General features: G+C 54.1%; 1 protein-coding gene across 1 annotated transcript in view; it reads right to left on the reverse strand.

Moving 5' to 3' along the window:
- PCP4 (Purkinje cell protein 4) overlaps window positions 1-26,382 on the reverse strand; it is a 60,263-nt gene that overhangs the window by 12,359 nt on the left and 21,522 nt on the right. Inside the window, exon 2 of the mRNA XM_062175181.1 lies at window positions 15,306-15,357. Within this exon, the coding sequence (XP_062031165.1) occupies window positions 15,306-15,357 (52 nt within the window). The remainder of the gene's footprint in view (window positions 1-15,305; window positions 15,358-26,382) is intronic.

The following is a 26,382-nucleotide window of genomic DNA, read 5'->3' on the forward strand; positions in this document are numbered from 1 at the left end:
TTTGAAAATTTTTCATATGCATGGATTTCAAAATTATTTGTACCAAAAAAGCACCTTTGAATTCTACTTTCTGTGAATTTTTTGAAGTCCCCTTATATTTGTGAAATGAGAATAAAATTAAATATCCGAGAAGGAAGACAGGTGGTGTTCCTGGTAAGGAGGACGGATCACCCATGGTACCTGGGGCGTAGGAGCGCTAACTACCAGTGCAGCTTAGGGTTCGGCTGAACACAAGCAGTGGCGAAGCTCTGAGCCCAGTTCCAAGCAGAAACGGAATAAGAAGTGCCTACTCAGGTCGTGGAAAGTTCCAGAGGCTCCAGGCTTCTCCGAGGCCGGTGCAGGCGGATGGACACCTGGGAAAGAACCAGCTATGGCTGTTCCCTGTGGCCAGAGAGCAAGGGTTTTGGGCTGAAACCTCCCCAAGTGAAAAGTTCTCACAGGCCCAAAGGATTTTCATGTATTTTAAAAATTCCAAAGGAGAGAAATTCCCAGTGTCAGGCAATATGATCCCAAATTATACAGTGTTAAGATTGTTTTGAAAAATGAATTTTCCCAAGGACCAACATTGAATTATCATCCCTTGAAGCATCTAATTATCGGCAGATGAAGCGGAAGCACTTCCATCTAGATCAGAAATGGAAGCAGCGATAAAGTATCCTTTTTTGGCTGCCGTAGCTCAAGGGAACGTTCACAGAGGCTGATGTCAAGAGACTGGTGCAGAGGAACCAATTTAGAAAGAACGCTGTGGGGGGGGGGGGGGGTTGTCAACACCAGCCTGCGAGACAAGGGCAGCCGCTCCCAGGAGGGGGCACACCTGACCTTGTGAGCGGAGCCCAGCACAGAGGCAGCAGGCAGCTGTATTCCGCCAGCTGTGAACGGCCAGCCGGCCCCAAGAGGCCGCCGCCGACCCCGAGCTGTGACTGGCAGTACTGGGTCATTCTGCCCCACGTGGAGACCCCAGCGCGGAATGAGGCCGAGCAGTTTACCTGCACGCCGCTCACAATGTTCTTCTAAGACCCTCTCCACAAATCTGACGCATCGCCTCAAAATTACACTTCCTCTAGTCCAAACACAGCCACGGTTTAGGGTGACAGGAGGAGGGAAGGGAGAATTTCTCAAGACGGAGCTGCATCTCTATAGTTAGTGGCCGTGAGGCCAAAGGGTACAACTCGGCCACCTCGGGGCACATTTCTAGCCATGCTTGGTGCCTGGTGGCACAGCATACACCCACAACTGAAATGGATGTAGAGTTTCGAAATAAAACCAGGGACCGGCGCTATGGCCTGAGAAAGCAGCAGAGGATGGCCCAAGTTCTTGGGCCCCTGCTCCCACGTGGGAGACCCAGAAGAAGCTCCTGGCTTCGGATTGGCCCAGCTCCAGCCATTGAGGCCATCTGGGGAGTGAACCAGCAGATGGAAGACTGTTCTCTCTGTCTCTCCCTCTCTCTGCTCTATCTCTCAAATCTTAAAAAATAAATCAGAATCTCTTCCAGCCACAAATCCTCAGTGACAATTTAATATCAGGTGCCTCCGTTGCTGCCTAAGGGGGGCACCCAGCTCTTCCGTGCTTCTGTGCTGAGCCCAGTGTTGCCATCTACACCTGTGCTCACCTGGAGGTCGGCCACACACCCGGCAGGCTCCGTACACATCTGAGCGTGCACAACAGAAATGTCCCAGGGAACAAGTCCCGTCTCCGTGCTCTGCAGTCAGCCAGTTGGAAATGCAGTTTTCCCAGATAAAATGCCACACGGTCCCATTTTCATTCATCTTGTTGGAATAGTTATTCTCAACAAAATAACTTCGTTATCAAGTGTTCACAGCCGGAGACAATCCTATTCAGAGAGCATCCATTGTAACTTCTTTCCCCTCTACTGCCTCCACCAAGAAAAATCATCTTATTTTTTCTTGGCACTCTTCGCCAATAACCTCTTGATGTGTGCAGAACATATCAAAAAATTCAAATTTCCTGCACTAGCCCGACTAACAGGTAGTCACAGAGTCACTGTGACCAGGACCTGGAGAATCGGGGCTGGGGACTCCACGTGCCTCAGTGCTGCAGGGGCAAACCCAGAGTCAGGCCTCACAGCCCAGCTGGCTCGGGGCACACAGTCAGGGAAAGGCTAAGGGGCAATGTGCCACAGGAAGGGGACGGCTATGACGCCCAGTGCTGGCAGGGAGGTGGCAGCGTGGCTGCAGCAGATCCTCAACAAAGGTTTGCTGCTAAACATTTCTCTATTCTGAACTTCCTATTTCTTTTTTTTTTTATTTGACAGGTACAGTTATAGACAGTGAGAGAGACAGAGAGAAAAGTCTTCCTTCCGTTGGTTCACCCCCCAAATGCCCGCTACGGCTGGCGCCACACCAATCCAAAGCCAGGAGCCAGGTGCTTCTCCTGGTCTCCCATGCAGGTGCAGGGCCCAAGCACTTGGGCCATCCTCCACTGCACTCCTGGGCCACAGCAGAGAGCTGGACTGGAAGAGGAGCAACCAGGACAGAACCAGTGCCCCAACCGGAACTAGAACACGGTGCCCATATGGTATGCCGGTGCCACAGGCGGAGGATTAACCAAGTGAGCCACGGTGCCAACCCCTGAACTTCCTATTTCAAAACAAAAGATCGCTGAGCTCAGAGCTACCTGGCAGGCACACTCTCCCCAGCCAGCAAGGGCATCGCAATCGACAAAACGCATCTTCACAGACCGTGTCTGACATCCTGGTCCCTTCCAAACCCACGCCATAGAGACTTTGTTTTCTCCCTTTACGCACTGCTGGGAAATCGAATTTGGTGCGTGCACATCACCTGACCTGGGAAAAAGATCGATGTTTGCACTGCAACCTAAGAGAGGATGGCGGCAGGATGGGTCGCCATGCGATCGAGATTCCCACAGTGAGTGACTCCTGAGCTACACATGGATCCTGTAAGCGCCAGGAGGTGGGGAGGGGTCTGCAGGAAGAATGGCCCCGCCCACATCAGCACCTGGCTGCCAAGGCATCTCCAGTCCCAAGGAGACAGGTAGCTTCCAAAGGGACGCAGGGGCACAGGTCACTTTTCAGGTCTGGGACAGTGGAGCGGCAGGGAGAGAAGTGCATGCTTTGGCAGCATTGAAGACGGCAGCCACCCAGCATGGCACAGCAGCCAGCTCCCATGCCCCCAACCACACGCCCTGGGAAGGCTTGTTCTGGGCCCCATTGTGATGGACTGTTCCCCGCTACCCCAGCCCTCCGCCTGGGTCTGTCCCGTCGATATCTATTTTAGCAGATCCTGGGACTACACGCTTCCGCATCCAGCAGGCAGAACAGAGGACGGAAGACAGCACCCTGGCCCCGAGGGCAGCTGGCCGGTTCATCTCCTTTCTGGGCAACAGGGGCAGGGGTGCCTTTCCAGGGAAATGTACCGTTGGTGTCTTATTAAGGGAAATCTGGCAACATGCAAGTCATTAGCGTTCTTGCTCACGGAGAGTGAGACGATCAAACGAAAGGGCAGCTCTGCCCGGAGGACACAGCCGAGAGAGACGCCCCTTCTGGGAAGTGGTGATGGTCACGGTCATAAATGCTCCTCGGACGAACGCTGGGGGGAAGGGGAGGGCGCCCGCTACACCCCACCTTCCCCCGCCCCCGCCAGCTTGCAGACCACAACTTTGCACCTCCCAGACCCCATCCCCGTCCACTGCGGTGTGGGAACGAGCTGTCCCCGGCTCCGGTGGGTAAGGAGATGACAGAGGTGGTCATGGCCAGGCTTGGAGGTGGCTGATCTTGCAGTCCTATGTTAGGAGTTGAATTCAAGGTCCTGAAGCCCAGGCAGCCAAGAGGGTCCTACAGGCAAGCAAACAGGGTCTGGACGCCCCTGCAGGGGGTGGGCCACACCTCGGTGACTCTCCCCCAAGACCTGGGTCGGGGAGCCGACTGGTTCGGGGAGACTGACCCTTGTACTACCTTGGCAGGGGCGGCCACCCATACTCCCAGGGGTCCTGGGAAGGCAGCCTCTGGGGAAGCCACAGTGGGTGGCCCAGCAGCGACAGGTGCCGACCCCACCACACCTGAGGCTCAGGGACCAGATCCTCCCGCTCTGGCACACCTGACTCACTGTCCCCGCCCCAAGGTCTGGGACCCCAGGGCTGTGTGTTCCCAGTGGGCGCTCTGAGTCTGCCCTCACCCCCTTCCCCCACCCCTGCCATTGGCCTCTTCCCCGTGCTTCCTGAATGACCCCTGGGAAGGGCCCAGGGGCTTAACCTGATTGCCGGGAACACACACCCAGCGTCCCAGGAGGGCCTCACGGCCCCAGGAGTGCCACACGCGTCACCTCTCTGGCCCAGACCCAACAGCCTCCCTCCCCTTAAAGCATGAGGCTGCCTGCAGACTACACAGGTGAACGGCAAGGCTGGCGTTCGTGCACCGCTCCTGCGCCTTTCCCTTCCCGACGCCAATCTAGAACCGGCGCTCTAGGATCGTTCCTGCTTCGTCTTGGCTCCGTGGGCCCTAAGTGAGCAGGCTGAGGGGCCCAGGGAGACCTGACCCGAAGGTGCAGGGAGGGAGGTGTGCCGACATGACCCGAAAGAGGCCCTGGGCTCTCTGATCCTTCACCTGCTGCATCCCCAGGTCCCTCGGCTCCTTTCCCACGTTGCCAAACCTCTGCACTGTGGCTTGGGCTGGGTTCACGCAATGGACAGCCCTAGGAGTCATCAGGAGGCAGACAGAGAGGGGCCTGGGTGTTTGTTCCCCTGCCTGGCTCGCAATCTGCCAGAGTTGCCAGATCAAATACAGGAAGTCCAGCTAAATGCAAACTTCAGCTTGGTAGAAAAAAAAAAAATGATATAAGCATATCCCAAATATTGCATGGGATATACTTATACTCAGTTTTAAAATTTGACTTATCTGAAATTGACATTTTCAGTAGGCATCCTGTATTTTTGTTTGTCAAATCTAGAAATGCTACAAGTCGTGGCAATGTTGTAGCAACCCAGCTGTGCCTTTTATTGGCAGCCGCAGGACTGGCATTGTGGCATGAGTTAAGCTTGTTACTCCTGATCCCATAGCAGGGCAAGATTTCGAGTCCCAGCTGCTCGCTTTCTGATCCAGCTCCCTGCACACGTGCCTGGGAAAGCAGCAGAAGATGGCCCAAGAGCTTGGGCCCCTGCACCCATGTGGGAGACACTTTCCTGACTCCAGGTTTCCTCCTAGCCCAGCCCCAGCAGTTGTGGCCATTGGTTGAGTGAACCAGCAGTTGGATGATCTCTCTTTCTCTCTCTCTCTCTCTTTCTCTCCTCCCACCACTCTGCTTTTCAAATACACAAAATAAATCTTTAAAAGAGAGAGAGAGAGGGAGAGAGAAGGCACAAACCCTGACAGGTGGCTCCACCCACTACCCCTCCCTGGGTAGTGGCTCCTCCCCTTCAGGCCCCGCCATAGCTAGAACCAGATGCCAGGCCGTGCTTTCTGAGGCTCTCTAACCCTGCCCACTTGTTTGCAAACGGTTCCTCTGCAGTGAACTCTGCAGGTTGCCCAGGTAGCGAGGCCTCTCCCCGACCCAGGACCACAGGTATGTGGGCCGTTAAGGGGTTCCTACCCCATCTCCCAGGGCTGCCCTCTCACAATACCCCATCACCAGCTCAGGCTACAGTGTCTGGCACCTAGCAGGTGCTTTGTGACTACTTCATGCATCCATGGTAGTAGGTGCTTTGTGACTATTTCATGCACCCATGGGACACACACTGGAGTCTGCTGTATTGCCACACCACCTCCCGGTTGTTAAGAACCAGAACCCTGCACCCTGCAAAGATGATCTTCAAACCAGCAAAGCACATGAAGCAACTGGGGGTGCAATTCAGGGGGACACGGAGCCAGACCAGAGGTTTTAGAGACATTCCAGTGCATGGGACCAACTGGCCCAAAAGCCAGGTGCTGAAACACAAGAGCCAGCTCGCGGGCTGACTGCCCAGGCGGTCTCGTCTCCGGCAGAGTCTCCCACATGGCTGCAGGCAGAGGGAGCTGCGGCTGGGGCTGGCTGAGGGCTGTGCACCTACACATCCCTCCCATGGCCCCATCGCTGGCTGGCTGGGCAGCTCTCACTGTCAGTGGCAAGCGTGGACTTCCTTGCAGCCTGGTGGCCCCAGGGTGGTGGCACTGGGCTCTTCCACAGGGCAAGTCCTGGCTCTGGCAAGGAAGCCACCCGTTGCCTCAAGCCCAGCCGGAATCTGCCGGCATCCCTTCTGCTACATTCCACCGGCCCAAGGAGCCACAGGAGCAAGAAGAGGGGGCTTGGCAGCCCCTCTCAGCCACCACGTGATGAGATCATGTGAATCCACAAGCAATATGTAGAGATCTGGGGAGTTTTAGAAAAGCCTATAAAAAGTAAGGAAACATCTAACCATTGAGGAGGCATTGTGCCTCTTATTTGGGGCAATTATATTCCAATTAATCTTTAACACCAAAAATTTTCTGATGGTCTCTCCTGTTGTGCTTAAACCAGGAAAGAGCTTAGACGTGCAAGAGAGAAAACACATTGTGACATGGATGAAGCAGACTGGGTTGTTTAAAACAAGCCTGCAGGTGGCACCCTTCAGCCCCAAGGCTGAGAGCGGGCAGCCCGGGCAGCACACAGGATGCCCCCTCAGAAGGGGGAGTTTGAGCATGTGCGTGATGAAGCCCTGTGTCTTTGTCAGTGGGCCCCCAGATGATGTCGCGGGCCCTGTCCTGGACAAACAGGAAGGGGCTGGCCACCAGAACCACTCGGACTTGGTGTGCTGGGTCCCGGTGAAATTGCTCTGCCCTGCAGACAGCCTGGCGTGTGAGAGCCCAAGGCCCCTGCTCTCCTGATGCCCAGAGCGCGTGAGCCTCGGAGACACCTGCCCACCAAAACCATGGGGATGCCAGCCAGCCTGCCAAGCAGCTGTTAGCACAGGGCCCAAAAAAACCCACTATTCTGAAGTCTCTGTTAAAAAGATGATTCAGAGCCAAGTCTGTTCTTAGCCTGCATAAAGTGAATGGAAAGTGGTCACTTCCTGGAAAAGAAAAAAGGAGAGAGAGAGAGAGAGAGAGAGAGAGAGAATTCCCTCTAGAGGAGAATAAAATGTTGTTGGCGTGGAACAGCCCCATTTCTTGACTGATCAGTGCCAAGAACGGAGCCGACTTTCCATGTCCGTTACTATTGATCAGAAACCCCAACCTGTGACTCAGCAAGAATGCTGGGAGAGGCCAGCTGGCCAAGCTGGGTGGAACTCAGGTGAGTGGTTGGCGGTCCCCAGGGGCCCGCCTCGGATTAGAGAGCTCTCTCGTGGGACCCCAGGGGACTCCAGCCGCCATCGGTGGCCGTCCAAGGATACCCTGGAGCCAGCTCATGGGTGGTAGGCGCTCTTTCCCCTGAGCCATCTGGAGGAGAAAACATCTCCCGCCTGAGCAGGAGAGCCAGCGCCGCCTTCCCCAGGCACCAGCACAGCTGTCCACCGAGAACGCCCGCCCCACGGAGGAACCCTAGCAACCCCATGGCTCTGGCCATCCCCGATGGACCTCATGAGCGTGAAACCTACAGCTTCAAACCGTCTTCTTTTCATGTAGCCCCGGCTGAAATTCACGGTGGTCCCCGCCTCTGAAGATTTGCTTTCTGTGCAAATTAGTTCTGCAAAGACTGCGAGCGTTACCTCCATAAAAGAGCAGGGAGTTTTGCAAGCCCACGAGAGAGAAACCTCGTCTCCGTACAAACGGTTAAACAGGATGCGTAAGAGGCCTCTGGTCTGGACCGAGCTCCTGCTATAGGCTCAGCAGAACAAACCAAAGTGGAGTCATTCGTGCTCAAGTTCCGGGTGGCAAAGCCAACACTCACTTGTTTATCTGACTTTCTGAGACATGGGGAGAGAGAGAGACAGAGAGAGGACAGCTGACCCCTTCAACAGCCCAGGGACAGCCCCCACGGAAATCCCTTCCACCTTAACCTTGGCAAGGAAAGTGACTCGAAATCCCACTCAGTTTTTGAGCTCCGATTTTGCTTTGCTAGGCTCTCCTCTGCCTACAGAGCCGAACTCCTCAGCGAGGCTCACCAGGACCACCCCCCCCCTTGTGTTAGGCAATGAGGGGTTTCCTGACCCTGGAGTCCCCCAGAAAGTGCCCCCACAAGGTATTCAAACTTAATCAGCGCCGTGCTCTGACGAGTCGCATCCGAGACAGTCCTATTTTCTGACAGGGGCAGGATTCCAAGGCAGGGAAGGATGGATACTTCCCTGGTTCAAGCTACTTGTGGGTTTAAAAAGATCTTGTGGCATAATTTATGACTTCGGCTTTTCACTAAAGCATATGGGACTTCGCATGATGTGGAATCAAATTCTATCTTCGGCTGGTCTAAAGTTATCCAGTGCTCAGCATCAAACGGCAAGAAGGGAGGATGGAGGGCGGGGCGGGGCTGGGGTAGGGCTCAGCACCACACACGTGAGCACACGGCTTCCATGTTTTCCTTTTGGAAGCTGGCGCGGTTGCCTCTGTCCTTGGCCTGAGATCGCACGTACTCGCCGGAGGCTGGTTCACAACGCAGATGAGATGATGGCTCTGCGGAGACTTGGAGACGGCCAGCGAGGCCAGGACGGAAGCCTGTTAGCCCCTCCTGCTCCACAAGCCCAGGCCACAGCCCACCCAAACTCCTGCTGGACAAACAAGCTGTCGGCCAAGAGGGAACAAAGGCGAGGGAGTAAGGGGAGGCAGTGCAATGGGCAATGGGCGTGGACCGCAGATCTGACCGCCAAGGCCCAAGGGAAGCCTCTCCTTGAGACAGCAACCAACCCTGCCCACCCCACGAGGCTGCCGCGGAATCAGGGATGCTAGCGTGGGAGAGCCTTTCCAAACCACGCTGGCCCACGCAGGTGGGAAGACCTGGGAGGGGCGGCCGGCACACCCCTCGGCTGCTGTTGACCACGTGTCAAGCACGTCGTCGCCAAAGGCGGAGGATCCGGGGGTCAGACTTAGCCAAGGTTATTACCTGCTCAGTGGAGTTTTTAACTGCTCAGCCCAAGGGCCAAACGGAGCAGAAGATGTCACTTCGAGTTCTGAAACGGGGCGTGCGCAGGGCCCTGTCAGCACTAACCTTCACACCGATCGACCCACTGGCTGAAAATATTACCCAGGGCCAGGTTTGTGTGGAGACCCTGATGGTTCCCAGGCCTGGCTTAATGAGCAATTCCAATTCCATTCTCTCACATCTGGATCAATACCAGAAACAGCCTTGTGTGTCCACCTTTTCCTGCGGGGAGGTAGATTCTGTAGAGGGTTCGCAGGTAACCGCACACAGGACTCTGTCTCCTGAGTTGTAGCCACCCCTGTTTCGACTTTTGTTTTCCTGGGTTGCTTCAAATACGGAAAAAGAGGAGGACCAGCCAAGGACCCCAGATGGTGCGGGAGCACCCTGGGCTGCCTCCAGCCCACAAGTGCATTGCACTGGCGGGAAAGGGATTTCACGTTTTTTGGCCCAGGAAACGTTACACACCTTACAGACGGATGAGCAGGGAGCTGCTTCGTTCAGAGCCAGGGGCAGGCGCAGCCGCTCTGACATGTGTCACAGCTCCATGATTTATTTTTCAATAACTTTTTTTTAAAAAAGATTCATTTATTTATTTGAAAGGCAGAGTTACAGACTGAGAGGGAGAGACAGAGGTAGAGAGCGGTCTTCCACCCGCTGGTTCACTCCCCAAACGTCCGCAACGGCTGGAGCTGCGCCCATCCGAAGCCAGGAGCCTGGAGCTTCCTCTGGGTCTCCCACCTGGGTGCAGGGGCCCAGCCACCCAGGCCATCTTTACTGCTTTCTCAGGCCATAGCAGGGAGCTGCTAGAAAGCAGGGCAGCCGGGACACAAACCAGAGCCCATATGGGATGCCATTGTCATGGGAGGCGGCTTAACCTGCTACACTACAGGGCTGGCCCTGAGATAACGCATTTTTAATTTACATTACAGCCAAAGGCTTAATGCTCCACTAAATAAAGAGTTCAACAAATTAAAAGTCAAAAGACCACAGCTGAACCGGAAAATAGGCCAGGGCCATAAACAATAATCGAATGAAAAGCTGTTCAATTTCACTCATCTGAAGTCAATTTTAAAACAGTCCGTCTCCTTTGCCAAGAGGCTTAGCACAGCAAATTCTCATCTGCTCTGGGCAGGCCTGGTGGGGGACGGCCTCCCCGACTCCCAGACACGCAGTCACACCGGGCCGTAGGAGCAGCAAACGTCCGCATGGCAGGCCCTTGGTCTTCCGTCCCTAGCCTCAAACCCCAATCTGATCGAACCCCGGGTTGGAAGCAGCTGCAGCCGGGGCGGCTCCGTAGCCTTGTTAGAAGCTGTGTTTCCTCTCCCTGCCTTGCAGTCCAGGGCTCCTGCGCACAGCAGCAAGACCAACCAGCTGGCGCCTTTGCCAAAACCCACGTCCTCTGTGGGGTGTGGTAACCCCACGGCTCCGTCAGCTTCTGTTCCCGGATGCAGTGTTGGCTGTGCCTTACTCCAAGCTGGTGGTCCACCCTTGTGCCCAAGTCTTTCCCCCCAGACTTGCACATACCAAGGATGGTGACAGTGCAATTAGATCCTGGGCAAAATCTGCCCACGTTCCTGGGTAGGTTTTGGATGCTCCCCATGCACCAAGAACACCACACGCAAAAATCTCTGCTCCTTGGGCAAGGCAGAGGCGAGGTGGGGAGTGGGGTGTGTGCTCTGCGAATGGACATTTGAATTGTGTTTCCTATTTGAAAAATTGCACTTGGTTTTATGGCAGTGAATATAGCTGGCTGGTTGTGAATACAGATTCTACTCTCTCTGTCTCTGTCTCTCTCAATCCACTGACTTGATAACAGAAAAATAAAAGCAGGCTCTGTGCGTGTACCATGTGTGTGTTCCCTCCACATGCGGGGGGGGGGGGGGGATGAGCACACACTTCTGTGGTTTGGGTGTCAGTAGGGAGAGGAGAGTACCTAGGACCAGACGGGATCTTACTTGTTACGAGCTGACAAACAACCATACGGAACAAACAACCCAAACCAATGTGGCCAAAGCCAGAGTGCTCCTCACATGTCCCCAGGCCCCCTTCCGAAAGAGGGGACACTCACAGCTTTCCAAGTCTGCAGCCGGAGCTCGGGGCTCCCTACGTACCCACCCAAGGGGCTGCGATGACAGAGCCCAGCACGCCAAGGATAACGCTTTCCCTCCGGGTGCCTGGATTTGGGGGGTTTAGTCCAAGATCCCTCCCACCAGCCAAGGCTGAGGCTTTTGGAAGGCAGCGTTATCACAGCCCCAGCTTCCGGAACTCAGTCACCCTCCACGCTCAGGAAGCACGCCCCACCCGGAGCTTCACTGTGCATACATCTTGCCTTGGACTGGAAATCTCCCAGCAGCTGCCCCAACCCGGCTTGTGCCTGCTCTCATGTGTGGATGAAGAGACCGAACTCGGGGAGTCACGGATCGGACCGGCGGCAGCATACTGTCTTACCAAAAAGAAAAACACAACCTTTTGGGCGGTTTGTGATGAACAATGTGGATTCAGGTGGCTGTGACGGTATTTATAAACAGATTTGAATTTAATTCAGCCACCAAGACCAGATAGATCCGTAACAGGAGCTGTGAATAATTTGTTCCACTGAAGTAGAAAGTTATATCAAAGCACAAACAAAATCAAATTGCGGAGGAGTGGAAACGCCTGCATCACCCAGGTCCTGATCCATTTATTTATTTTTTCATTAAAAAGTGTATGTATGTATGTATGCGTGACTGTAATGTTTCTGGAAGTCCTGTCTCCATAGTGCAGTCGATATCACAGAACCCAGAGGCACAAGGAAGTCTGGAGCGGCTGGTTGCATGGTCAGAGGGGACATCTCGGGAGGATGAAGGGGGCCGGCGGGGCACGCTGCACGGTGCACCTGTTCACCCCAGGAACTGCCCCGACAGCAGCAAGCACAGCAAGAGGTACCGGAAATCCAATTCCCAGCCAACAACCCTCTCAAGATGATCTATAACACAACAGAATTCCAGAAGAGTCCATGAATTTAAATACCTTCTGGGCTTTTAATGGGCCTGATTTGTCCGTAGTTCACCCCTACAGGCTTTCTGACTTTGTATGCTACGTGGAGACTTCTACTAAATTGACAATATTTGAAAAAAGAATGCTCTGACTTATGGACAAGTATTGAAGCTTGGGAGCACTCTAAGCCACTACTCCCCGAGCTCATGGCGTCCTGACGTCGTACCCCTCATCTCTCCATCCTCCTGGGTCCCTGCTCCTTCAACACTGGTAGGCAGCTTCATTTAGTATTAATAAGAAATATACACTAACATAGCAGATCGCCCCAGATACCTGGGGTGCCAGGGTAAAATAATTTGAATTTCAATGGAATACATTAGGTTAAAACAGAAATTCTACGATGATCTTTTCATATAGGGAATTGAAGAATAAGAAATTAAGCAGCTTAGATTCTTAGAAATACATCTTGTAGACTAATTACTTCCAGAACTTTCTGCCCAGTCTTCCTTGGACAGTTACTAGCTTCTGTCTTTGCCTATTTCTAGAGGTAAAAACCCAAACTTAATATATACTAAAGCACCATGCATGTATATTATATGGAAGTTGTTCTACCAGAAATTAAGGTACAGCATGTTAGTGATAATTTGGGTTTCTATAGTGCTATCATCCTATAATTATCAAACAATCTCTAATTTCCTCTCTCTGCTCAGAAGTGAATATATTGTAATATCTAGAATTATATAATGAACAGCTTTATTCACAGCATCCTCAATTTTTCTATCCCATTAATTTTTATACCTCCTGAAAAAATCCGTTCTGCTTCCACTGGTGTAGAAAGAAATTATGTCTGTGAATGGTAGAAAGAAGACCCCCCCCCTCAGTCCTTTTTAAAATTTTTATTTATTTGAAAGGCAGAAGCACAAAGTGGGGGGAGGATTCTAACTGCTGATTGGCTTCTCAAACAGCCACAACAGCCAGGCCTGGGCCAGGCTGATGCCAGGAACCTGGCACCCAACCTGGGTTTCTCACGCAGGTGGCAGGGACCCAAGCACTTGAGCCATCACCTGCTGCCTCCCAGGGAAGCTGGATTAGAAGCAGAGGCAGGACCCACACTCAGGGACTCCAAGTGGGATGTGGACATCTCAGTGGCAACTTGGCCACTGCACCAAATGCCCAACCCAGGAAGTCCATTGAGAGTGGACAACTCCCTTTGGTGCAGGGCGCTGAGCCTCTAGACCTGGTTTCAGGGACCCCCGGGATCCCAGGGTAAAGCTGGGGTGCAGAGCATGGCACACATGGGAACCCAGGACTAGCTTGGCCAGAGCCAGCCTAACCTCCAGGATCCAGGCACCTCCGGAGGGCACAGGAAACGCCACACTGGAGCCCTGGGGCTCAAAGCGTGGACCAGGTACCCCGGCATACGCACCTGCTTCAGAGGACCCCAAAGGATCAACATTTATCTTTGATCTTCTAAAAGATACTACTCTTGTAAAAGCTGCACTTTGATGGTCAGAGATACAATTTGCTTTTTAGAATCTCCTCTCTCAGGAGTGCAGGTGGAATGTTCCAGAGGCTGCACGGGGGTTGAATGCAGAAGCTGCTCTGGAGAGCCGATGGAAGTGATTTTGCAAAAAGCTAGACATTGCCACTCTTCACTAACTATTTTCTCTGTTTTGGAAAATGTAATTGTATTTCATTAAAAATAAATGTTATTTAGGTAAACCCATAGTGGGCATATGCTTTTGCCTTTTAATGAACTAATGAGTAAATTTTTTAGAAATCCCTGGGTTTTAATGACGGATACGGGAACCACCAACAAAGCAAGCCAATAATCTAAGCAAATGATAGACCGATCAATAAACTAAACATACACCAGAGTTCTTGAGGATCTTCCACAATTTCTCAGAATGAAAAGAAGATACCAGAGCAAGGCATTTGAGGAAGGCAGAGAACCTGAGGAGCCTTTGGGCTGGGAAGCTCTGTGACCCCAGGGTTGTGGGCCGTGACGGACAGCAACCCCGTCAGCAGAGGACACGGATGTGTGACCCAGGAAGACCAGCAGGGGTCCACAGCGTCTTCCGAGCATATTCCGGACCCGACCCCGGGGCTCGCAACCCATTCCTCCTCATTCGACAGCTGTCATTTTGCTCCTGTCTTTGAAACCCCATCCTCTGCTTCCTGGTCTTCCTGGCCTCCTTGCTAACACCACACGCAGACCCCACAGCACAGGCGGGGACAGGAACAGTCCTGGGCCACACAGGATGCAAAGTCCGGCAGAAAGACCATGTTCCCTTCCTCCTGCTGTGCTCCCCGACTGGGCTCCCATCCAGACACTCTGCTTATCCATAGGTGGCCCTTTTCCCCCAGGGGCCACCTGTCTGACCCCACCAACGGGTGGGTATGTCCTGGGGGGCAGAGGGAAACCCAGGTTGGGCTTATCAGAGAGGACCCAGTGTGGTGTTCAGGCCCCTAAGGAACTCTCACAGATGTCACTTGAACTTGACCTTGTCCACAACTGGAGGGGGGTGGGGCATTAGTCAATTCTGTTCAGCAGGGAGCAAGAGCAGTTTCCCACAGAAGGAGACATGGCTTGGGAATGGACACAGGGTGAGAGCCCCGGCCTCTCGCCTCTCCGGGAGCCTCCTGCTCTGTGCCTTGACCGGGATTTGTCCTGACCGCACTTGCTCCGCCCTCACCACTGCTACCGTGAGGCGCTATTTCTTCTCCATCCCGCCTACAGCTCTCCCACTCCCTGATGATGGTTCCTGGGATTGGAGGCTGTGGTGGCAGCTGGAGGGGCAGGAGGGGGGGCACCGCTGTCACCATTAACATCTCCCCCTTCTGGTGAGTCACGGTGGCCGCGGTGACACCCCTGACTCAGCTGTGCCCCCGAGACCCGCACCGTGCTCTCTCTGCCAGCGAGGGTGGAAGCAAGTTTTCAAGCCTCCCTCCAGGAGTTGAGCACTTCACAGTTTGCAAAGCACCTCTCTCATTTGCTCTCATTCTATCCTCGCAACAACATGGGTGATTGTCGCAGCCCTAATGAAGGAAGCAGAGGGCTATATTTGCACTGTAATTATCACGTTGCCCAAGACAGGAGTCCGCCTTAGGAAGGGAAGCTGTTCTTATCTCTGCATTTAGCTCGCTCAGTTCTCCTTGTAGAACCAGACCACGGCGCTCACGGGCAGTTGCTCAAATCCGCTCTCAACCAAAGCACCGACATAAACAGCACCCTGATTTGGACGGAGGGCCTGAACCACACCTGCCCTGTGCCCGAGGGTGCAGGCGGGGAGCAGCCAGCAGGGGGTGATGGGGTGATTCATGGAGTCTTACCGTTTTCACCCGATGTCTTGTCTTTTCCATTGGTGGCCCCAGCACTTTGTCGCTAAAGACATAAAGAAGGGAGGAAAGAGATTATTAGCTGATATATGCAGGTTCATTTTTGTCTCTTGTACTGTTTTAAACATCTCTTGCGCCCTGCCGAGTCCTATGGCCCTTGAGCTCAGGTAGTCAAAGCATGTGCGGGGCTCACAAGACCACACAAACATCTGCTAAAGACAGAGATGGCCCCTCTGGGCCATGCCCGCCACTCTGCGAACGCATGTCCATAGTCACAGGCACCCAGCGAGGGGGACCTTGGTGATCAAATCTAACCTCACGGAAACAGCAAAACAGTTGCGCAGTGGTGAGGCGGTCAGAAGAGTCTGGTTTGTCAAGGATGACCGTACACTGCTCTATTAACCTGTCACTCTGCGTGCTCTTCCTTTCTATATAAATTTAATCAACTGAAAACCTCGTGTGTGTGACAGGCAGGGCTCCTCCTATGGCTGAGCTACGTTTCCCATCGTGGTTAATGCCTGTCCTGTGCCTCCTCCCTTTACCCGGTCGACCAGGACCACGAAGAACCTTATGGTTAACTGACTCCTGGGGCAAGGCTCTTTGGGAGTGAGGGCTCCGGTGCTGTGGGAAATGACCGCACATGTGAGCGTGAAGCACGCGTTCTCAAGCTTAGCATGATCTTCATAACGGCCCCAGCCCACTGCCAGGAAACACACTTCCAGCTGACAAGGAGTGAAGAGATCCTGAAGCCTCCAGCTTTTGGGTGAGGAAAAGGAGCCAAGGAGGGGGCCTGATTTGGCCAAGGTCACGTAGCTAAACTGTGGCAGAGTGGAGACTGAAGCGGGCACCCCTCACCCAGAGGTTAGTTGGTATCTGCAGGGTACCTGCAGATGACTGCACCATTACCTGTATCCAAAGGGCCCCGGGAGAGGCAGAGTCCCGAACAGAGAGAAAGCCGCGCAAGGTGAACCCCACTGGAGGAGAGGGTGCCTGCAACATCTGTGTTTGCCCCCAGGACTTGAGCCTAAAACAGTGTCAAATGAACGACCTCCGGGTCCTTTTAGTGCTCGGCATCACCAGGAGAAACGCCCACTTCATCAGCCAGCCCTCACCCTCGACTACTGTCCAATGGATCAACTGGGAAATCCTCGCCTTCAGCCGCTCATCGGTGCAAACACGTGGGGCCAATAACAAAGAGCAGTGTCCATCAAGTTGCCTTTCCCAGGTGATAACCTCCACGAGAGGCAAAGTCTAGTCTCCCACGCAACCCCCGGCAGCCCCCACTCTCCACCCTGCCTGGTGTGAATGCAAATGCCCGCCCTGGCCAGGGGCTGCTTGGCCCTGTTCCAACAGGCAGGTGCCTCTCTCTGGCAGGAAGTGGGAGCAAAGGGGATAAGCTAGGAGGATCACAGAAAGGCAGGCCTCTTGAATTCGGGACACCTTCAGCTTCCAGATTGCACTCCCTGCCTGTGTCCACTTGGAGGTAAGAGGTTGCATCCCAGCCGTGAGCTCTTCTTGAAAAAACTGCTATGTAGACCCTCACGGCCCCACACCCCTCGGTCTACAGCAACACGTAACATTCATAGTAATGTTGAAACCAGATAACAGGGTGCTCCTCTTACTAGAGGAGATTTGCAAGTAAAAGTACCCCCCCCTTCTTTCTTATCTCCCTATCTTTTGATGCTGCCTCTTTTCAAACATCAAGCTGCAAGTGCACGGCCCTTGATGGGAACTGACTACACTGAATTGAGAATGTCAGTAACACAGCAGCCAGACAAGGCGTCTGAGCTTCTCCAGTGCTTACGTCCCCCCGTCCTGCCCTGCATAACCCACAGGTGGCTCAGGAAATAAAAGGGAAAATTAGAGCGCGGCGAAATCATATTAAAGGATATACAAATGCAAAAGAGGCACAGGCCCAACCCCACAGTCTGAGAACACCTTGAACGTGAACCCCTTTAAACGTCATGAGTGCCACCTCGTTCCATGAAAGATCGCTTGCTAGGAACCAGAGGAAAGCCAGAGGGGATGTGCCCGGGGAGGGAAGGAGTCACTCTTTCAGGATTTGGAAGACAGGGTTTTTGTGTAAGGTCTTGTTTGACAGACGCAAAATGGAGCTGATAGATGTCACAGGAGATGGCGCCTCAGATCAGAAAATGATCCGCGGAACAAAAAGAACGCGGCGTTGAAAGATCTCATCTCAGAATGCTTTGAGCCACGGAGACACTTGCAAGGGAAGCTTGGGGGCCGTGGGGGATTATCCAAGAGCTTTCCTATTCTGGGGTCACGCACGACTGCTTTACCACCGGGTCCCCGCAGATAGGAGCAGAGAAGCGGAGAGAGCCTGTGCCAGGCTTGGTGCTGGGACGGCAGTGCACACCGTGGAGACCAGGCCCCGCAGCTCGCTCATTCTGACCTCAGCCCCAATGCAGGGATGGCCTCACGCTCCTCCTGAGCCTCACCTTACCCGCCCCACCCTGAGGAGAGGCAGAGAGAACCTGCTCCAGGCCACACAGCTGGAAGTGACGGGGCAGAATTCAAACCAGAGTCCCAGCTCCGGAGCCCCGCTCTTCACCATTGTGGCTGCCTGAGCATCTCTCAGGGCTGTGTGCTGCCCCCTCCAGGGGGCCCCCATCAGCAGGTGGGCAGGAAAGAGGCCAAGAGCTTCCAGTTCAAAGGTCATGAGAGCATCTGGGCTCTGGTTCTGAGGACAATCAGCTGACGGGAACCAAATCAACAGCTGAGGGCTGCACTGTAGTAATGTTGCAAGAGCTTTCTTATAGTTTAAATAATGCAAGCCCCCACAGCTAGGCTATGCTAAAAACATGGATGGATGGATGGATGGATGGATGGATGGATGGATAATGATGGATGGGTAGGTGGGAAGGTGGGTGGGAAGGTGAATGGTGGGTGTGTACATAGATGATGATGGGTAGAGACTGGTGAATGGATGGATGATGGTGGGTAGCTGGATAATGGTAGATGGATGGGTGGGTGGATGGGTGGTGGATGGACAATGAAGGGTAGCAAAGTGGATGGGCTGGTGAACTTCCAGTGCCTCCGTTGGATTTTCAGACAGCTCAGTGACGTGACCATAATCACCATGTTACTCGGTTTGGGTATCCATGCAACATAGTATATTAGCATAAGCAGAAGGCAGGAAAGGTTATCTTTGTCCAAATAGACACAGCCACAACTACCAAGTTAATTCTGGAAAATGTGCTGTTGGAATTTTGTAGAAATGCAAGTGAGAATTTCATGAATGTGGCATTGAATAGCTTCTTGCCAGTGGGAATCTGCTTTGATGCTTTCCGATGGATCTAGACAGTAAACCAACTGGCAGGGCCGGTAACAGAAGTCAAGAAATGAGGGATTTTACGTGGGACAAATGGATGGCTGAGGCGGAAAACCAGCATCTAGCCACAGCCAGAGCAAAACCATCAGAGCTCCTCCCAGCTCCACTCCCAGGAGAATCCTACCCTGAGCCTTTCCATCCACCCTATGTCATGGTTCTCAACACACACGTTCTCATCCAGGTCGCACCTGGCCATCGCCAGACCCACTCTCACCCTAATAACTTCCACTCATCAAGCATCCTGTTGGGACATCTTCCTCCACACCCATCCAAGTGTCCAGAAGAGTGACAGCCCCCCTGGTGCTGAGCCCAGCTCTGCGTCTGTCCTCCTCAGTCTTGCTGACCCTCCCTCTTCAAACCTGGGAGAGTAGCGCTATCACTGTGGTCACCTTGGCGGCACAGCACACGCTCTTCACTTTCACTTTTGTGATCACAAGTAGGAGGACCACCTGGCTCTTTAGAACACACAGCTTTTCTTCAAAATGACCAACTTTAGGGCCAGCATCGTGGTGCAGCAGGGTAAGCTGCTGTTGTGATGGTCACATCACATATCGAAGCTCCAGCTCAAATCCCGGCTGCTCCATCTGATCCAGCTCCCTGCTAATGTCCCTGTCAGCAGCATGGGAGACTGATTCTTGGCTCCTGGCCTCAGCCCGGCTCAGCCCTGGATGCTGTGGAGTGAACCAGCAGATGGAAGATATTCTCTCTCTCTCTCTCTCTCTCTCTCTCCTCTCTTCCTCTTTCTCTGTCATTCTGCCTTCCAAATAAATAATTCATTTTTAAATGAGCAATTCCAATACTGTCCTTGTTTTGCGCTTAGGACAGGCTAAACTCGCATCTGAAGCCCACTGAACACAGAATGCACAGGTACAGGGCGATCATCACCTTCGCTCTCCCCAGGAGGGCAGTGTGCACACACACGTGCTGCAGATCCTGTCCAGAAACCAGGGCAAGACTGAGGGAATCAGGCAGAATGATTGCCAGGCCCTCAGTCCTCAGACACTTGGTCTCAGTGAAGTGTGCTAATAAAAATACAGCATTTCAGAACTCAATAAAACCCCAACTTAAAAACAACCTAAGCAACAAACGCGTATACAAAAGGATCCTCATGTTTTAAACGTCACTGTGCTACTCTAGTAGGTGCCGAGTAGCCAGAAAAAGGCAAGAGGGGTATTGAAAGACAGGATGTGTAAAGCGACTCTCCCTGACAGTCCTGTCGCCGCAGTGTCTGCAGGACAGTCATATGAAATGTCTTGATCTGGGCTTCCCAGAAAGCAGCGCTCCTGGCTGTGCCGTCCCTGCCACACCGCCTCTTGAAAAGCCTACTCGTGCTCCTTTGGAAGATGAGGCCCTCGGGGCTGGTGCTTGGCATAGCTGGTGAAGCCACAGCCTGCAGTGCCGGCAACCCATATGGGCATTGGTTCGAGTCCCAGCTGCTCCACTTCCAATCCAGCTCTTTGCTGTGGCCTGGGAAAGCAGTAGAAGATGGCCCAAGTCCTTGGGCCCCTGCACCTGGCTCCTGGCTTCGGATCTGCATAGCTCTAGCCATTGCAGTCAATTGGAGAGTGAACCAGCGGATGGGGGACCTTTCTCTCATTTCTCCCTCTCATTTTCTGTAACTCTGCCACTCCAATAAATAAATAGAATCTTAAAGAAAAAAAAAAAGAAAGAGAGAGAGAGCCACAATTACTTCCCGGTCTGCAGCTCTGCCCTGTGCCGCTCCTGGTGTTGCCACCGTGCAGGGAGACCTGCAGGAAGTGTTTGCTTCAGGAACAAGACACCGATCGGGGATTCAGGGCCATGGTAGCAGGAAGCTCGGTCATCAAGGTAGCTGATGTTTCAGTCCGGTGTTTCTGCGAAGCGAACGTCCCACCAGACGGCGTGATGACGAACACTGTGTTACAGCCTACAATGCAGTCAGGGATCGCTGGTTTCCTGGGCTCCAGCGGGGGTGGACCCGACTCAGTCACTGTATCTCCCTCAAGTGAGGGAAAGACGGGGGAGCCCAGGACGTTCAAGAATCTGGGACACTGTTCGGTGACCATCATCACATCACAGACGGCGGCTGAACACCAAGAACTCGTGCCGTCGTTGTGTGAGCCCCGTTATTCAGTCTCTCTACTACTGTCAGGGCGGGTCCCAGGTTTCTCTGATGTTGCCATCCACACCCATAAAACCAGTGTGCCATGCACACTTTCCGGAAGAATGACCAAAACCCAAACCAGTGGCAGCCTCACCCCTCGCCCAGAGCACGGAGCGCGGGACCCCGCCTGTGCGCGAGCCTAGACAGTCACCCTCCTGAGCACTCTCAGGGCCAGGGGACCAAGAGCTTCACAAAACAGTGAGCAGCCAGGTCACCCCCAAATTCCTCGGGGCCCCGCTCACACGCCACGCCCTTCCCCACATCTGCTGGGTCAACTTGCCCATCTGGCATCAAACACTGGAAAGGGCTTTATGTGGCCACACAGAGCCTTTGGCTCCCAGAGATTTCAGCCCAGCCCACACCCACGTCCACACCTGAGCTGCTCAGTGGGCCCTGTGTGCTGGAGTCTGCCTCTCACTGCGGCTGCACCAGGAACACTGGCCAGAGAAAGCATGCTGGTCTTCCCCAGGCTAAAGAGTGAGCCATGTATGTATTTTTAAAGCAGGTTATCTAAATAGGGACACTGAAGGTCGTGGGCAGTGCGGGTCCCGGGTACCATGTCACACAGGGGTCCTGACACAGGACATGGCTTATTCCTGGACTGTTTGCTTTTTGCCTTTGGTGAGCCAGGTACCAGGCTGGATCCCAGGGCGGTCCAGACAAGGGATGTCCTCCACCCGTGTCGGCTCCCAACCTGCTGGGGCAGCAGAGAACGAAGCAGCCGCCCAGATACCCTGGGGCAGGGCTGTGCCCCACAGTGCCCGAGGCCAGAGGCCCGGCTGTCGGGTGTGGGGGGGTGAGTGTAGGCTGATGGCTCTCCGGAGCTGCGTCTTGGGGGAGGCTCAGCTCCCCCCAGCTGCTTGGCAGAGATGAGAATCCCCAACTCCGTGGCCACACTTACAGGCCTGGCCCTTGGACTGGCACCAGCAGTGCTGCTTCCCGTGACAGTCCGTTTGGGGACATCAAGAGGATGTCGCGGATGGGTGAGGAGAAGGAAAAGCATCGGTGCCAGGTGCTAGCCCCATCTGCCCTCCGCCCCAGCTCCTGGTCTCTGTCAGCCCCTGGCCTCCACGTCACAGCAGAGATTTCACAAAGACACAAAAGTCGGTCCCATTCTCGCCGCGGCTCGGCCACTCCCATGTGCGGGAGCCCCTGGCGCTGTGCGGCCCCGCGATGCACCTGCTCCCAAGCTATTTCCCCCTGTGCTGCCATTTCCTTCCTGCAGCAGCAGCCGGACAGCTGGAGAGTCGCATTTCTAACGGTCGCAGGGCTGCTGGCTGCCCTGCAGTGGAAGCGTCAGGACAAGCAGCCCCTCGGCTGAGCCCTAAATTAGGGGAAAACAGAACGGCACATCTTTGCCGCACGTTGCCCCGGGGAGCCGTGCAGGCTCGGATACAGCGAGTTCTCCGCACCATCAATTCCACCGCCCAGGAAAGGCATCCGACGCAGAACCAGCCCTAACGATGCCGGCAAGCCCTGTGCAGAGTTCCTTCGCTGCTTTTTCTTTTGATCAGCGTGCTTAGGAAGAAGCAGAAAGGTGCGCTTCTGGGGTCGGATGTTGAATGTATTATTGACGATGAGCCGTGAGTCTCTCAGATGACTGGATTTTAAACGACCCACGGCAGCTGTGCGGAGAGGTGAGACAACAGCCGGGCCGGCTGGCAGGTGGTGGATAATTGCTTGGGGCCTTGGCCGTGGTTGGACAAGTGGCTTCTCGGGCACAGCAGGAGGGGTGCCCTCCCAATCAAAGGCGCCGAACGTGGCTGCAGAGCTGGAGGGAGTTCTGCGCCAGCGTTTCGAGATAAGGACAGCACAGATGTGATTTCTTTTTGCTGATACTTTTAAGTCATCTAGGGTTCTCGCAGTAACATCGCAAAAACCGAGCATTGCAAACGCCACTAATTTAATCCCCGAAGGTGTGGAAATCACTGTCAGAAGAGAACGTCACCCTGGTAGGTTTTCTACAAAGCGGCTGGGAGCGTCAACAGCTAGTCATCAACCCTCTTGATTCTTCGTCTGTGCTCTCGCGCTCGCTCCTGGTTACCCGGAGGCTGAAGTGCTGCCTGGCGTCTGTGATCTGTTTCCAGCGCTCTCATCCTGACCTTTACGGCAGCAGGACTAATTAGCACCGCTGCGGTTCAGACAAAGCGCTCAAGCAGGGACGTTCGTGTGCAGGTGCTCACGGTTTATGGAAATCCATTCCCTACTTTATTCCGTAGGCATATTTTTAAATCTGCATTTTCTACCTTAAAAGAATCTTCTTGGTGCCGGCGCTCTGGTGCAGCAGGTTAAAGCCCTGGTTAGCAGCACCAGCATCCCGTATGGGTGCCGGTTCGAGTCTCAGCTACTCCATTTCTGATCCAGCTCCCTGCTAATGCGCCTGGGAAGGCAGCGGAGGACGGCCCAGGTGCTTGGGCCCCTGCACCCACGTGGGAGACCCAGAAGAAGCTCCTGGCTCCCAGCTTCGCCCTGGCCCAGCCCCGCTCATTGTGGCCATTTAGATAGTGAGCCAGCAGATGGGAAACTCTGTCTCTAGCTCTCTCTGTAACTCTACCTTTCAAATACATAAACCTTTTTTTAAAAAGAACCTTCTCTGTGCTGAGTTTCTTTCTAAAGAACAGTGCTTTCCCTTTGTGAAGGGAGGATGTGGTCATTGCGAAACTTTGGAAAAATATACACACAAGGAAGAAAGCAAAAAGCCACCCATAATCCAGCTGATCAGAGTTAATCCAGGTTCACACTTCGGAGTGTCTCCTTTCAATGTCTTTCCCTGGGTGGACCCATCTAAACACAGGCTGTGTTTTATAAAAATGGCCAGGTGCCACACACACAGTTTTACAACAGGTCAGTGCTACAGCTGGAGAACAATGCTCCCAGAGGCCTCTGGGTAGAATCCTCTGATTTTATCTGCTTGACAACGTGGAGTCTCTGACGAGGGTTGCTGAGTTAAATAATGCGCCAAGTCTTCAAATCCTGCATACCTCAGACATACCCATAATGCCACTGTGTCACGTTGATCTGCGTGCTGCTGTCAACTCTCGGTGTAAATGAATGGCACGGAAGGTTCTGGATGGTCCTCGCAGAGGGTCAGAGGCTGTCATGATCTATTCAGTGTCATGGGCTGAATTGTGCCCCCGCCCCAAGTCCATGGGCTGGAATCCGCACTCCCAGACTCTCAGAACGTGATGTGCTTTGGAGACGTTCTGTACAGAGGTCCTAAGGGTGGCCCCTAATCCAGTAGGACTTATTCAAAGGGACAGTTGGGACAGAGACTGACACAGCCAGGGAGAACACAGCCAACGCCGGGAGGGCTGGGCAGACCCTTCCCCCACAGCCCAGAAGGAGCCAGCCCTGCAGACACCCCCGAGCCCCAGAGCTGTGGGGGAAGAAATGTTCTAGAACTTGCTGCTGACAGCCCCAGAGACTCCCACACACAGACAGCAACAGTGGACGGACAGTCTCCACGTGGGCTGAGATGTGGACACCCAGAAGAGAAAGCCAGGCGTGGCCTCAGGGCTGCCCTCACAGGCCTCCTCCGTGGCGCTGGTGATTCCCCACGCATGGGCTGAACGCTCCCCCTGGGCCAGAGAGACGGGAAGTGCCCGGAGCACCTTCTCCAGCCCAGCGCCAGTGTGGACATCCTGCTCGGTGCTCTGCAGAGGCAGTGGGCACGCGGCTGTGGTCAGAGCAACCACTATGGCCCCGGGGCTGTTTCCAGCTCCTCTGTGCAACTGCTGGCTGCCCACCCACCTCGCTCTCCTGGGCCTCAATGATGAGCCCCCTGGGGCAGGGGTGTAGTGTTTAAGAGAGAACAGGACAGAGACCCACCCGAAGTCTCGGCTGAGACCACTAAGCAGAAGCCGAGGCTATCCTGTCCCCTGAACGCCCTTCCGCTGTCTGTACTCCTGGGTGGTGACTGACAGGGCCCGGGAACTTTGATCCTATCTCGTGGTTCTGTTTGGTTTCTCGCACACGAGGTCCCTGACTTCTGCCGTCAACTTTGCCCTGGTGAGAAAGTGCCATGCCGGCAGCAGAACTGCACTTTTGGAATCTTGGTCCAGGTCAGCCTCATGTGGTCCAACCCTCTCCCATGGTCAGGAGAGGATATGACGGTCCCGCTACCATGCTCTGTGTTGCCGAGCTGGGACGAGTGGTGGGTTGTGTGGATCATATGTGGGTTTTTTTTTTTTTTTTTTGACAGGCAGAGTGGACAGTGAGAGAGAGAGACAGAGAGAAAGGTCTTCCTTTGCCGTTGGTTCACCCTCAAATGGCTGCCACGGCCGGCGCGCTGCAGCCAGCGCACCGCGCTGATCCGATGGCAGGAGCCAGGTGCTTATCCTGGTCTCCCATGGAGTGCAGGGCCCAAGTACTTGGGCCATCCTCCTCTGCACTCCCTGGCCACAGCAGAGAGCTGGCCTGGAAGAGGGGCAACCGGGACAGAATCCGGCACCCCGAACGGGACTAGAACCTGGGGTGCCAGTGCTGCAAGGCGGAGGATTAGCCTGTTGAGCCATGGCGCCGGCCGATATGTGTTTTCCACTTAGGGTATTTTCAACAACGATGATGGATTTATGAAATCATAACCCCATCCAGGGGCCTGCACCTGAGCCACTGACAATCCCTATGGGTGCTGGTTCATGTCCAGGTTGCTCCACTTCTAATCCAGCTCCCTGCTAATGTGCCTGAGAAAGCACCAGAAGATGGCCCAAGTGCCTGGGCCCCTGCCACTCACATAGGAGACCTGGAAGAAGCTCCTGGCTCTTGGCTTAAGCCACACCCAGCCCTCCAGGGAATAAGCCAGCAGAGAAAAGATCTCTCTCTATCTCTCTGTGTCACTGTAACCTTGTCTTTCAAGTAAATAGATGAATATGTATATGTATATATATATATATATATATACATAATATATATATAAAGAAAAAAGTCATAACCCCATCAGAAACCAGAAGTACCTGGACTTGAGCTATTTGTAGCAAAGCACCATTTAGAAATGGCTGTTTAAATTATCTAGAACCCTCCGCGGGCTCGCTGTTGTCAAAGCAGTGGCACACTTGCGCCATGGTTGGGTTCCTTCCTCTGTGGGGTGTGGGGTCAGCCCCAGCGTGGAGGGAAGGAGATGGCACCACGGATGCTCAGAGGGACTCCCTGGGGGTTGGGTTCCTTCCTCTGTGGGGTGTGGGGTCTCAGACCCAGCGTGAGGGAAGGAGATGGCCCCACAGGTGCTCAGAGGGACTCCCTGGGGGTTGGGTTCCTTCCTCTGTGGGGTGTGGGGTCTCAGACCCAGCGTGAGGGAAGGAGATGGCCCCACAGGTGCTCAGAGGGACTCCCTGGGGGTTGGGTTCCTTCCTCTGTGGGGTGTGGGTCTCAGCCCCAGTCTGGAGGGAAGGAGATGGCCCCACGGGTGCTCAGAGGGACTCCATGGGGGTTGGGTTCCTTCCTCTGTGGGGTGTGGGGTCAGCCCCAGTCTGGAGGGAAGGAGATGGCCCCACGGGTGCTCAGAGGGACTCCCTGGGGGTTGGGTTCCGTCCTCTGTGGGGTGTGGGGTCAGCCCCAGTCTGGAGGGAAGGAGATGGCCC

Source organism: Lepus europaeus, chromosome 2 (genome assembly GCF_033115175.1).
Source record: "Lepus europaeus isolate LE1 chromosome 2, mLepTim1.pri, whole genome shotgun sequence".
Classification (NCBI taxonomy): domain Eukaryota; kingdom Metazoa; phylum Chordata; class Mammalia; order Lagomorpha; family Leporidae; genus Lepus; species Lepus europaeus.